Genomic DNA, 15,003 nt, shown 5'->3' on the forward strand with positions numbered 1-15,003 from the left:
TTCTGTGGCACAGGAACAGTTTCAAAGCAAGCTTAAGACTTCAATCCTCTACTCACGCACCTGTGAAGAAGCTCCACTGAACTCAATAAACCTTACTTTTGAGTAGGTAAATAGACAGACAGATAGATGATTGCATTGCAAATCACATTATTTCCATGTGAAAGGTATACCTTGGTGTCTTTTGTCCAGGCTGCAATGTGGAACATGCTTAAGAGAGAGTGGCTCTATTCTGAGGGACTAAAGTTGGATTCAACCCAATAAACTCGCATTGAACCTGGAGAGACAGACTTCTGGGCAAACTGTCAATTGCACTGTCGATGCCTGATGGTTTGCAGGGCAACATGCCAGAGGTAGGTGGGAGGAAATCCCTTCCCTATAGAGCCAGGGAGGCTAACCTGTGGCCCCTCCAGATCCTGCTGAACTCCAGCTCCCATGATCCCTGGGGCTGATGGGAGCTGTAGTCCATAGCATCCGCATTCCTGCTGCAGAGCTCAACAACAGAGGGGAGGGAGGGAGGATAGAGAAGGGAATGCAAGAGCAGCAGGGGTTGTACACAGAAAAGACTTACGCTTCCTATGTGGTGCCCAACCCATGGATAACAGTTATGGAGCTGGTCTTGGGCTTAGTGTGGTGCCTAGCTTTCCCCCAGCTGGACTCATGTGATGGGGAGAAATCTCCGTTCATATTTCAAGGCGGATCTATCAAATCTGCTCGTTCCAAAACAATATGATAAGAGCAACACAGTCATCCTTTGATATTCATCACGGACCCTCTGGGTCTTTCTTGGGACTGTGAAATATACTCACAGCTGAGAGTGGATTTCGTGCTCTTTATTCAGCTCATAGTTGTGAGGAGGAATGGAAGTTCTCCCAGAATGTCTGCTTTCTATACATTATTTACACAATGGGCCCCACGTGATTGGCTAATTTCAGGATTCTCCTGCAGGCCAATCAGGTAGTGGATTCACTTCCACCTGGAGCTGGATTGGGTGGCTCCTGTGAACTAATCAGACTGCTGCATTCTGGATCCTATTGTTCTAGGACCGATCAGACTGCTGCCTTTTGGATCCTATTCAACTCAGTACATAACAGACTGACAGTCACATTCAAGCTGGAACAAAGTTCTGGGGGCCACATGCAAGTGGTGGGAAGGGCCAGAGGTGAAAGCGGGCAGAGCAACAAAACTAACCTTTATCTTTGTATGGTGTTGGCATACCCCCCCATCCTCCATCCATTCAGGCAGGCAAGAGGCATGGCCAGAGATCAAGGACACAGTCCCACCAGACAAATATCTGAAAGGAGGGTGCAAAGTGGGCCTCTGAGGGGTGCGAACTGGGGTTAGGGGCTTGCCTGGGGAGAATCCCAAGGTTTAGAGAGGGCTGCATTTGGCCCCCAGGTCTGAGGGTCCTCCCCTCTTCTGTAAGTAGCTGTCTTGGATCCATAAGATGTATTTATTAGTGGTCTTCAGTTGATGTTACATATGCATCCTCCGTTCTCTCTGGGGGGGTTTTCTTTTCTTTAGGAGGGCTGTTTTCTTGTACAGTATTTTAATTCATTTGCACCCCATCCTGAGATCATAAGAGGAAGGGTGGGATCAAAGTATACTAAATAAATCCAGTAACAAATAAATATTTAAGGTGTCATGAGATCCTTGTTTTGGCCACCACATGGGCACCCCTCTGCAAATCCTACACATGCCTACTGAGAAGTAAGCCACATTGAGTTCAGTCAGGGTTATTGGGCAATATCCAAGGTTTGTCACATTCTAGAGCCACGGAAATCACAGAACTGAAATAACATAGGCTCATTTTTATCTATTTTCCCTTTTTTAAAACTCATTTTTTAATATTTTTACCTTTTGAGGGGGCTTGTTTTATTTGTTTATCTTCCTTAGGCAACATTTTTATTTATTTATCTTTAGGGCCGTTGACCTGGATTCTGTTCCATATGCGTTGCATATTAAGAACCTGGTTACTCCACTGAAGTACAAATAAAGTTATCCTAGGTTTACTGAATTGTTTGTTTGGCCTTATTTCAATCTATTGGTAACATTTTGCAACAAATCTTATTTTCTTTAAAGCTTTCTGTGTTTTGAGAGCTGCTGTTGGCACCGTTTATTTTGGAAAAGGGGGCATGTAAATAAACTAAGCTAAGGCTGAAGTTATAGGAACACTTAACAGGGAGGGAATTCTCCTCCGGAACAGACAGGCACAGGACTGCAATCAAACCTAACAATACCAAAAGCTTTCCACTTTATTTATATAGCACCATCTGCATGGATGTCTATAAAGTTGCTTGCCACAAATGCAAACTATTTTTAATACCATTAGTAATCTCGGCATTTTATTTACAACACTGATGAATTAATAATCAATATTGATGCAGAGTTTTTTAATAGCTTCACACGGCACCTTCTTATGGAAGAGCTGAGGAATCTGCGGGCCTCCAGAGCTTAGACTAAGGCTCCCATCATCCCTGACCATTAGACTTAGCTGACTGGGGCTAATGGGAGTCAATGACATCAGGAGGGATGCAGCTTGCCCAGCAATGCGCTTGGTTGCGCCACTGCCCTCAGAAGCTCAGAGTGGTCATGTTACCCCCAGGGGGACAGGGCCTTCTCTGCGGCAGCCCCTAAGCTGCGGTGTGCCTTTCCACAGAGGTGTGCTTGGCACCTTCCTTATGCAGCTTTTGAGGAAAGCTGAAGACACACCTCTTTAGACTGGTCTTTGACACCTGAAATGTATACTTGTAGGGGGCATTTTAGTTCTGTGATTCTAAGTTGTTTTAAACAGTTTTTCATGTTGAGCTGGGACCTTAGGATGGTGGGTGATAAACAATGCAATTAGTAATAATAGATATAAAGAGGTTAAATATTTTTAATTGACCCCAGAGTCAGTATTACCAAACAATAATAATTTTAAAAATCCACAAGACTGCTTCCATAAGGTGGGGCTTCGCTCACACTTGATTTGGAAGCTGCAGTTCAGTGCAGAATGCTGCAGCACAATTGCTGACAGCAGGGAGCTATTGTCAGCACGTAACACCTGTGCTCAGAGATCTGCTCTGGATGCCATGCTTCTGGGCCAGGTTCAAGGTGTCACGATTAGCTTATAAAGCCCTTAACAACCTGGGGTCATGTTGTATCCCACATGTTCCTTTGATCACATGTTCCTCGTCTCCTTTGATCAGTGGAATGGGCCCCACCATGGGTGCCATGTTCTGCATTTGTAAGAACTTGTTCTTTTCATGTGGCAGCACCTTACCCTTTGGAACTCCCTACCTATTGAGATCAAACAGGCGCCTTCACAGTCCTCTTTTTGGCACCAGCTTAAAAATTTGCCTGTTCAGACAAGCCTACCCAGATACTTAGAAAGCAGAGGTAATTTTGATCTGTTTTAATATTTAAACTTTCTTATGTTTTCAAGTAGGGCCGTAAACTGACTTTACTGTTTTATCCTCTGTAAACTGCTTTTGATATAATTTTTTAAAAATCACTCAAGAGGTGTATAAATTGTACGAAACAAATAAGTAAATAAATAAAAGCAACGGCAACAGATGTTTGGGGGACACCATGGATATTTACCCAGGGGGTGGGCAGCTGCCCCCTCCTAAATGAAGTAAATAAATACTTAACTAGAAGCAGAAAGATTGTAACAGATTTTTTTTTTCTGAGGTGTCAAAAGAAATGTAAATTTAAAACAACTGTGGTTGAGACATTTCATTCCGAATCTGCTAGACAGAGCGAGACAGAGGGTGGTGGCAGGTGGGTGTCCTTGCCACCCCCCCCCAGCATAAATCCTGGCTACGCCCATGGGGGGCCATCTGCCAGTGCTGCTTCAGCCGTGATTCCTGCATGGCTGGGGGTTGGACGAGTTGACCCTTAGGGAACCCGTGCAAACTTCTTCCAGTCTAACGCATGATAATAAAATAAAATAAAATAAAAAATAAAATAAATGATGCTGTGCAAAAGCCCATAAGGCAGCTTGCATCATCATCACCTAAAGCCAAGGGGAGGGCAGTGCCCAGCGGAGCCCCCTCTCTCCTCTGGGGACCCTCGGCGCGTGTGCGAGACGCGCCGGACCCGCTCCCCTCCCTCCCTCCCTCCCGCTCGGCTCAGCCTCCTCCTCCGACGGTTGCATCGCGGGCGGAGGCAGGGAGGCGCCACCGGGCCTCCTGCCAGCGCCCTTCGCGCCTCTCCGGCGCTCCTCGCCGTTCCCCCCTCCAGCTCGGCGGCCAGATGGTAGGCTCCATTTAAAGCGCCCTCCCCGCCTTTCTCGGCGCTGCTTTCCCTGGGCGAGCGGCTGCCGCTGGCCGCGCCGCGTTGCAGGCGAGGAAGGGGGATCCAACAGGTCGCCTGCCCGGGCGGAGGTGCCCCGGTCCCCGGGAAAAGGCCCGCTCCCCAGCCAGCCAACCAGCCGGCCAGTCAGCCCGCCCGGGGTGCGCGATGCGGCGTCTCTCGCGGCTCCTGAGCCTCCTGCCTTGTCCGTCCCGCAGGCCAAAATCCTGAGCATGATGGAGGGCAACCAGCAGCTGGCCCTGCGCATCGACGGAGCCCTCCAGGCGGCCGGCCAGGAGGTGAGCGCCTTGCGAGCCGAGCTGACAGCCACCAGCCGGAGACTGGCCGAGCTCAGCGCCTGCTCCGGCGCCGGAGGAGGAGGCGGAGGCGGAGGAGGCAGCGGCAGCAGCAGCAACAGCAGCCCCAACGCCACGGAGATGGCCGCGGCCGGCGGCGCCATGGAGAACAGCCAGCCCAGCCTGCAAGGTAAGCGGGGCACTGCGCCCAGGCGGGGATCGGGGCCGTTTTGAGGAAGGGGTGGGAGGATGGTCTCTTCCCAATAAGCTCCTTTTTTGAGGGGTCTCTTTTTTGGGGTGGGAGACTAATGTGTCTTGAGCATGTGTCTTAAGGATGGGAGGGGAGGGGGTCGCTGATTACCTTGGAACATCCTCTCTCTCTCTCCCACCCACCCCTCTTTTTGCTCGGCTGACACTCAGCCGGGTCTTATGCAGGCTGACTCGGGAGTAAAGTGTTGTTCGTGGCAGTCCTGGTGGCAATCGCGCGTTGGGGTTGCAGGCGCCCCCCTTTGTGCAGTGGGGTTTATTTCTCAACTCCACCCGCCCACCCCAAACATATCCTGCAGAGAATGGCAGCCTAGCAGAACGATCCTCTGCTTTGCTTACTCCAGAGCAAAGCCCGGTTGCAGTCAGCGGCGAGTTAAGCGTGCGAAGGGATGCAGCCCGCTCTGCACGCCCCCCCCCTCCCTTTGCAATTGCATACATGTGCTTGCACGGAAGTCAGTACCCCCCTCCCAATGCTCAGCAAGACTTACTACCCAATAAGTCTGTGGAGGATTGCAAACTAGGTTTGTGTTTGTGCAAACTTTGGATTCCTCAAGGTCTTTTTCAACATGCCCCCCCCGCCCCAATTCCTGTGCATTATTTCCTGGAAGAATGCCTCCATTCTTGGCTTTCCCCTGGTTTCTTGCAATATCTTTAAACTTGCTTTAATTCCACTTCTGTTTGGAGTTTCCCCCACCACTGTCCTTTTCTAGGGAGGCTGCAATTCATTGTTTGCATCTCTAATGTATTGTGGTAAGTTGCTGTTCACCCCCCTTCCTCCTCTTCTATCCTCACCTTGGATTTCATCCAGCTAAACAATCTTTTTGCAAGAGAATTGCGACCCTGTGCTTTGCAGGGAGAATTGTGGTGCAGGGTTGTTTGTGAAGCGGACTGCTCTCGCGAACCACCTTCCCTTTCTTCAGACTTCTGCAATAATGTTAAGAGAGGTGGTTTGCGTTTGTACGAAGGAGGTGCTGTGTAGAGTGTCTGGACTGAAACAGGACAGAATTATTTGACACTAGGCTGTTCTCTTTGCCTGCCTGCCTGCCTGCCTGCCTGTCTCTTGTTGTATTCAATGGGAAAGATGGATCAATGGGCAGCCTTCAAAACTGGCACCTTGTAGAATATGGCCTTTGTCCAGCAGTTTTTCCTCCTGTGCTTATGCACGATGATGTCAGTTCTTTAAGAGGTGTGACAGCAGCGTTTTGGTGGCGTTCGGAGGCACATTCTCCTGCTTTGTTTGCACCTTGGTCATCCATAAAGGCAAATGTGAGGTGCTTTTGAAAGCCGCTCCAAACCTTGCAGTGGACCTGCTTAGACACAGGGAGTCCTGCAAATACCGTGTTGGAGTGATGATGTCATGATAGCATTTCTGGTGTGTGTGGCTCTGGTTAAGAGCAGAATCTTCCTTTGCTTTCCCCCACCCCCAAATTAAATTGCTGGCAGAGAGTAATTAGTTTGAAATGCAGTTATCAAAATGGTAGGAATTTTAAGAATGCTTTCTTCTCTCTCCCCCCAACCCCCCTTCTCCATTTCAAATCGGCAGTTTGTGTTTTCTGTTTGCTTTCCTCTGGTTTCCGGATTTGCCCCTCTGTTCACGTTCCAGTCAATGCCTTGAATCTGATTCAGAAAGTGTGTTGTTGTCATTCCGATTTATTGGTTGTGAGAGGAGAGACAGGGAGAGTTAAGCAAGCTGGGCGACCTGGCATTGCGATGAAAGCAGCTTGATATGTGATGGTGTAAAAAAAAAAAGTGCAAGAGAGAATAGATGTGCAAAAGGCAAACGGACAGTTAGGTATGTGTGTTATAATGAGGAAATGGCTGGGAAAGTGCCTCTGGCAGGTCTGACTTCCCTCATATAAAACAGCCGCTCCGCATTTCTGCATTCTCCCCCCTTGTTTGTGGAAATGAAATAAACTTAAGGAGACTTTGAAGCAGTGTGTCTTGTAAATTGCACAGGAATAGCTCTACGATGTAACATGGGGCTCTTCAGGCTGTTCAATGAGTGATTTATCCTCTTAATTTTTACATCAGAGTTAGGAAATGGGAGCTGAATGGCTCCTGATCATCCCTTTAGTATCTCTCTCACTTATTTTGTTGGATGGGAGGGAATCTCCCCCACCTCCCCATTATGCAATAGCGATGAAAGTCGTGGCTGGTTGTGACTCCTAAATCCGTTTCATTAATGTGATATATCTAACCTGCTTTCCTGATTGTTGAGGTATGTTCAGCTCTCCGCTATGCCAGCTGCAGTCCGTACCCCTCACATTCCCACATTAAAACAGCTAGAATGTTTAAAAGTGTCTGGGTGCCCTCTGTGCCGCAGACAGGGTGGCTTCACTGATTATGAATTTCAACTTGCAAGGTGATCCTGGGTAGGTTCAGTCAGAATTCTGCAGTAGGACTGTATCTTAGTGGTAGATAGGATTGGAAGGGTGGGGGAGAGAATGTGGATTTAGTTTGCATTTCTAGGCAATCCTACCTCATCTTCACTTTCTGAAACAATGTGTGGTTTGAAACAGAGCCATCATCTGAAATTTGCACTTTGCTGAATTTTGCAATTGAGATCTCCAGCCAAGTATTGTGCACCAAGTGTGCTTAAAAATGCATATATAAGTGAGAATGAATTCTATTAGGAGAAATTGCTCTGCAAAAAAATGGTATATTGGGGGGAAATTGCATGTGCGCTGAAACATTGGTGGCTTTTCATTTTTTTGTTGTTAAAATTGCAAACAGATGTGGAAGACTGGAGAACGGAACTCAAGATTGAGAGAATGTGAAACTGAAATTGGCCTATTTGCCCACCATACTGGCTGAACATCTGCTCTTTGAGCAGGAGGTTCCAGGTCCCAACATCTCCAGCTTCTTCAGGAAGGGCTAGAAATGTCCCCAATCTGAAACGCTTCAATTCTGATCCCTAGACAGTATTGAGATAGATGGACCAGTTGTCTGCCTTGGTATAAGGCAGCATCCTACCTTCCTAAGAAATAACATCCACTGAATTTGGTGAGATGGACTCCCAAATGAGTGTGCAAGACATGGCAGCCTTGGGTGACAACCTGCCAGTGGTGTAGCATGAGGTGCAGAGGCTGAACCAACATTTGCAAAAATGTACAATTCTGTTAAACACCCACCCACTCACTCATGCATCCAGACCTGGCTTGTATCTAAACATGGCCAATGTGGTACCCTCCCAATGATGTTGGACTACTGACCACTGGCCATATTGATTGGTGCTAATGAGAGTTGGGATCTAACCGCATCTTTAAGGAAACATGCTGGCTACCCCTGATCTAGACTAATGAAGCCTGATTGCTGTGAGTAGGGTTGAGAGTGTGAGCATGGGTCTATATGTGTTGTGCACTGCCTGACCTCTGTAGAAATTGCAAATTCCTCCTCTGCTTTGCATCCACCTTGCATACAGAAGGGAACGGGGACTCTAGGTGCAGTAATCTCTCCTTCCCACAGCCAAGGTGCACTCAGACACGAAAGCTAAGCTCATTTGGGATGGTGTTTGCCAAAAGAAAACCAAGCTGGGAAACATGGTGGCTCAGGCAGCACACCTGGACCAGCCAAAGGAAGCCCTCCAAAGTATATGATAAATGTATATATCTGCCAAACAGGATATTCCCAGTGGGCACCACTGAATTATGAAGAAGTCAACATTTTTTAACACGTAACTGTGGTCTGATAGATTGAGGGTTCCCAAGTCCCAACCTTTTCGGCATGGCAACCCATAAGTCCAAATTTACTTGCTATGGTGACCAACAATTTATTGTTGCATGAATTTTGAATCTGAGACCTTCACTGCTTCCAGCTGCCAGAGAGCGGTTCCCATGTGTTAATGTAAGACTTCAGCTGTTCAGATGTTCAGTGACAAGTGTCAACACAGCATTGCACCATGCCAACGAGACAAAAGTTGTAAAAGGCATTCCTCATGCAAATGATGGATTGCAAGGAACAATGCTTTGGGTTTTCTGATAAAACCTGGGACCCATTTGCACAGGTTTTATGAGCCACATGTGGGGGAATGCTACGATGGACCACTTGGATTGATGGTCTAGGTCAGGCATAGGCAAATTCTGGCCCTCCAGATGTTTTTAGACTGCAATTCCCATCATCCCTGACCACCGGTCCTGTTAGCTAGGGATGATGGGAATTGTAGTTCCAAAACATCTGGAGGGCCAGAGTTTGCCTATGCCTGGTCTAGGTAAAATTTGCACAAGAGCCCCATACAACCAACTACCCGGAAGTAAGCTCCCTCTGAGTTCAATGGGATTTACTCCCAGGTAAGTATAGGATTGCAGCATAAGTCTGTGTAGGGAATGAATGAGATCATTGACTTCCTGTTGGCTTCTGCTGATTATGCTTTGTGAACATCTGAATGGCTTGAATTTAATTTACAACTTGCAGAGCTAGATCCTGGTGTGTGATTACAGTGCATTTTTGGTTTAGAGTTTTGTTGTTGTTGATTGTATTATTTGCCTTTGCAAAACGTGTGTCTTACATAGTAAGTGATTCAGCATCATCTGGGGCCAGTCCTACCATTAGATAAGACTGGGCAACCTGCTTCAGCTGGCAGATTTGTGCTACTCTTAGAAGTGTTTCTTAAAAGGCATAAAATTTATTATTATTATTCCCGCCCATGAACTGTTTATTATGTCAACATACAGGCAATACAAAATAGTTCGTAATATATAGCTCGCACAATCAAGCCTATGTTTGTGTGAAATACATTTTCAGTCCCTGTTATCAAAACCTTTTGAAATATCTATCACAGTGCATCAGAAGGTGAGATTTAATCCTCTCCCCACCCCACCCCTGCCTAACTGCAGCATGGTTTTTGTTGCAGTTGTGCAGGGGGTAGGGTTAAATTCTTCTTCTCATGCTTTGTGTTGGCAGAGAAACATCTCCCTGCCCTGACATGTCCCCGTACAGTGGTACCTCTGGTTAAGAACTTAATTTGTTCTGGAGGTCCGTTCTTAACCTGAAACTGTTCTTAACCTGAGGTACCACTTTAGCTAATGGGGCCTCCCACTGCCGCCACGCTGCTGCCGCGCGATTTCTGTTCTCATCCTGAAGCAAAGTTCTTAACCCGAGGTACTATTTCTGGGTTAGTGGAGTCTGTAACCTGAAGGGTCTGTAACCCAAGGTATCACTGTAGTTAAAGGGGTGGGGGACCCACAGTGTGATTGCAAGTGTTTCATTCAATTAGTGCTATTGTATCCATCCATTCTGTTACAATAATTTTATGAAACAAAGTACATATTTTTCAGGAACAGCAAACTCTGTATACATGTTTGTGGGTGTGGGAAACATAAGAGACATCTGCTGCACCACATCTCTGCCTAGGGAGGCCCTTTGAGATGGAGAATATGCAATGTTTGGCGAAGTGCAAACTAACACAAACTAACCCAGGCATGAGGGAGAGGTCTCTTCTCTCAGCCCTCTCCCCAAATGAAGGAGGAGGAACTGATGAAAGCTCAGAGAGAGGTTTCTCAGTGGCATATCAACTGTTGTGCAGGTCACAGGTTCAGCCCCTGGCATCTCCCAGTATGGCTGGGAATGGTTCCTCTGAAACAACCGGAGAACCTCTGCCAATCAATATGGATGGTACTGAGCTGAATGGACCACACGTATCTACAGTCTGAACCAGGCAGATAACCATAGCATGGAACACTCTCCAGCAGATGCTGCTCTCCCATCTGATTTGTAGGTGGAGATGCATTGGTACCTAACCGTTCTTGCAGAGAGCGACTCTCCTCTTGCTGTGTTTTCCCATTTGCAGTCTGAATGGAGGGTACAAATTCATAGAGGCTAGGGCTGGCGATGGCTTCTAACCATGATGGCCATGTTCTAACACTGACAGAAGCAGTAATGCCTTTGAATGTCAGTTGCTCAGAATCACAAGTGGGGAGAATGCTGTTTTACTTGGGTCCTGCTTTGTGTGTCTCTCATTCTGACCCAAAAACTCCATTGGGTGCAGAATGCCGCGACGAGACTACTTACGGAGTCCTTGCCGCGGGATCACATTCATCCAGTGCTACATCAGCTGCACTGTCTCCCGGTGGAGTACAGGGTCAGGTTTAAGGTGTTGGTTCTAACTTTTAAAGCCCTATACGACCTGGGACCTGTCAGTACGCCTTTGAACCGATTCCAGCTACTGGGCTCAACAACTGGTTCTGCCCTGGTTCAGACAAACTGGAGCACTTCCAGAGACCTTCCACTCCTAGAAATTAGGTCTAAGTGCACTGGACCCACAATTGTGAGTTGTGAGCACCAAACTCAGCAGAGTATGAACACAGAAGAAAGCTGTGAAGCATAACTTCTGTATTTTCTAATAGCTGCTACAAACTAAACACTAAAGAGCTACTGACTTGCCTGAGTGTTACAGCTCTCACTCAGCCATCTAATCACTACATAGATAACACTCAGACTCCCCACAGAGTCAGGCAGGAGCGGAAGAAGCGAAGAGCAGTTTCCGCCTCCTCCTTTCTGAAAAAATCAGGAGATTCTTGCAATGGGAGAGGGTGAAAATATCCACAGGACCCTCATACCTACGGGACTGCCTCTCCTGGTATGCCCCGTGGAGGACCCTACGGTCCGCAAACAATAACATCTTGGAGGTCCTGGGCCTCAAGGATATTAGACTGGCTTCAACCAGAGCCAGGGCCTTTTCAGCCCTGGCCCCAGCCTGGTGGAATGCCCTGCCACAAGAGACCAGGGCCCTGTGGGACTTGGCATCTTTCTGCAGGGCCTGCAAGACAGGGCTGTTCCGCCAGGCCTTTGGTTGGGACCTAGTCTGACCCTTCTCCTCCTACAAGACCCTGTATATAAGAGGCCTCTCTAACTCCTCTCACCAGCTCGTATAAATAGCTGAGCCTGGTGAGTACCTAAGGTTCCCAACCCCTATAGTCATAATTGGACGGTTGCCTTCTGATCTTACTTGATTTTAATCCAGTTTTAAGCTGTATTTCAGTCAATTGCTGAATTTTATGTTTTAACGTACAGTATTTATATTTAGACGTTAGCTGCCCTGAGCCCGGTTATGGCTAGGAAGGGCGGGATATAAATAAAATTTATTATTATTATTATTATTATTATTATTATCATCATTATTATCACTATTATTATCACTATTATTATTATCATCATCATTGGAGCACCTGGTTGGGCACTGTGGGGACAGTGTGCTGGACTAGATGTACCTTGGCCCTGATCCAGCAGGCTCTTCTTATGTTCATACCTTCCCTCTAGCCCAGCAGTTCTCAACCTGGGGGTCCCCAGATATTGTTGGACTACAACTCCCATCATCCCTGAGCTCTGGCCTTGCTAGCTAGGGGTGATGGGAGTTGTAGTTCAACAACATCTGGGGACCCACAGGTTGAGAAAGGCTGCTCTAGCCCCTTTCTGGCTAAACTAGACAAATCCCAGTTGTAGCTTATGGGGTGCTACTCAGGTCCTGTTGTACTCCACCTCCCATCAACCCCAGCCAACATGGCCTATGGGCAGAGAAGATGGGAGCTGCAGTCCATCTGAAGTTCGCCACTTTGGCTGCTCCTGGTCAGTGCTGAGCTCGACGGCCCATTGGTCTGAAGGCAGCTCCCAGTGTTTCAGAAAAGCCATTGCTGCTTCCAGCAAGATTCAACGTACCGTACATCCTTGCTTGGATCTGTGCTCCTTGTTGGGTAGGGTCTCACCTGGTGGTGGCTTGGCTTGGGATGTGCAAAGATCTTCAGAGTGTCTCTTTGTTTCAGCATTGCACCCTTTGTCTTCAGTGCTGTGTCTGTGTGCATGCAGTGTGCACACAGTACATGTGTGTGAGCATCTTGTGTGGCCCCCTCCCTCTTTGCCTTCAGGCTGCATTCCCCTCACCCTCTTCCTTCCCATCAGCTGTGCTTGCATTGCCAATGCTCGTCAGTGCAAATTGATTTAGAGATTCGTTTAGGGGATTTGTTCCATCAAAGTTGTAATATTTAGCTGTTTCCAGCGTGCGGGGAGTTCTAGCCATTTAAACAAACTAATCTAACATCAAATGTGTTTAGTGCGCCGTCAGGATTTGCCCAGCAAATATTAGGCCTCTGCTTTGTAAACAGGTGGGCAAGTCTGGAACTGGGGTCTGTGGAACTATTGCAGAATAACTGGAGTTGTTTTTGTGTGTGCACGCGCATGTAAAACCAATTAGCATTCCATAAAATGGTGGCAGGAGCTGGTTCCCAACTCACTGTGCAACTCTGGGAATAATTAATTGGGGGGGGGGTATCTCTCTATCTCTCCTTCCCCTCTCTGAAGTCATCGTGTTGGAACCAATCACAATATATAGGGCAGCAATCCCCACCAGTGGACAACACATTTTAGCTGGTCAACCCAAATATTGTTCTTTGCCAAAGGGCAAGGCTTGACCTCTGAGCTTGTCCTCCACTAAGGCTGATCCAAGCCATTTTATAGCCTAAAGCAAAGGGCAAGATGGTGCTGCCCTCCCTGTTCCACATGCAAGACTGACAGTTGATTTTTTTCTTCAGTGCTAAAGTTAGGGACAGTTTCCTCCACTGTAAAAGTAAAGGTAAAGGTACCCCTGACTGTTAGGTCCAGTTGTGGACATTTCTGAGGTTGCGTACTCATCTCTGTAGGCCGAGGGAGCCAGCGTTTGTCCGCAGACAGCTTCCGGGTCATGTGGCCAGCATGACTAAGCCGTTTCTGGCAAACCAGAGCAGCGCACGGAAATGCCGTTTACCTTCCCATCGGAGTGGTACCTATTTATCTACTTGCACTTTGATGTGCTTTCAAACTGCTGGGTGGGCAGGAGCAGGGACCAAGCAACGGGAGCTCACCACGTCACGGGGATTCGAACCGCGACCTTCTGATCGGCAAGTCCTAGGCCAGGGGTCAGCAACCTTTTTCAGCTGTTGTCCGGTCCACCGCCCTCAGACCATGCGCTGGGCTGGACTATGTTTTTTGGGGGGGCGGGGATGAACAAATTCCTATGCCCCACAAATAACCCAGAGATGCATTTTAAATAAAAGGACACATTCTACTCATGTAAAAACACACTGATTCCCGGACCATCCGCGGGCCAGATTGAGGAGGTGATTGGGCTGCATCTGGCCCATGGGCCTTAGGTTGCCTACCCCTGCCCTAGGCTCTGTGGTTTAGACCACAGCGCCACCCACGTCCCTTTCCTCCACTGTACCTGAGGCTAAAAGGATAGCTTAAAGGGTGCAGTTCATGGGGTGTATGCAGCTGGGTCCTCCAACACCTGACCATCACCTCTGGCTCTCACTTGACCACCTCCACCCTGCCACAAGTCCTGCTGCCTAAGGTGGCTGCTCCACTCTGCCCAATGGTAGAGACAACCCTGGCCACATTTCTGAAATTCTGCGTGAGATTAGAGGGAAACCTGCTTTAGTGCCACAGTTCCCGACCCCAGTGACTACAGACTACAGGAATCTACAGACTGCAGACTACACTCATTTGCAGGGGGACTGGCTGAAAAAGCATGACTCTTTCAATGCACAAAGATGCTTCAGTCTTTTTAAGGGAATCTAAATTTGATGCCTGCAATGCAACCACTAAGTCTCATTTTGCATTTTATCTGTGCAATGGTCTCATGAGGTAGGTTAGACTGCAAAAACAATGAAGAGTTAAGTGAGTTCAAAATGTGGAACTGCACATACTGAGAGTATTTTCTTTTAGGTTATAAAGTTTGGCAAAATGTTTTTGTTTGTGCTCTGCTGAGAGTTGTGAAACAGCAGTGCTCAGAGTATTTGTAGTAGTATATAAATGTTCCATCATGATAAATTTGTTAGACTTGAAGATAGCACGAGACTTATTTTGTGGTACATTATTTCACATGTTCTTTCTAGGAGAGGGAGTGCTCTTTTGGAAATTGCACCACAGCCCCCAGCCACTTTAATCTGGCCTTGGCGCCCCCAAACACATAGAAAGGCATCCATAGCTTTTATCCTATTGGATCAAAATTAATTGCCACACACTGATTGACTGGATCAATGGAAAGCTTCAGCCGTAATTTTTATCACCCAATTTTGCCATATTGCTTCTTCGCATGCACATTTTAATTTTATTTCCCAAATTAAGCAAACTGCACATACATAAAATATCTGCTATGTAAAGTGAGAGACAGAATCTCTGCCACCATTTGCAGAGAATA

At 47.4% G+C, this 15,003-nt stretch overlaps 1 protein-coding gene across 1 annotated transcript in view; it reads left to right on the forward strand.

Moving 5' to 3' along the window:
• The first annotated feature begins 4,286 nt into the window (after positions 1-4,286).
• The window catches only part of LOC309346872 (kazrin-like), a 212,993-nt gene continuing 202,276 nt past the window's right edge, over positions 4,287-15,003 (forward strand). The window contains exon 1 of the mRNA XM_081871167.1: positions 4,287-4,761. Within this exon, the coding sequence (XP_081727293.1) occupies positions 4,509-4,761 (253 nt within the window). The 5' untranslated portion in view covers positions 4,287-4,508. The remainder of the gene's footprint in view (positions 4,762-15,003) is intronic.

This window comes from Podarcis erhardii (assembly GCF_964252035.2).
Source record: "Podarcis erhardii genome assembly, chromosome: 7".
NCBI classification, from domain to species: domain Eukaryota; kingdom Metazoa; phylum Chordata; class Lepidosauria; order Squamata; family Lacertidae; genus Podarcis; species Podarcis erhardii.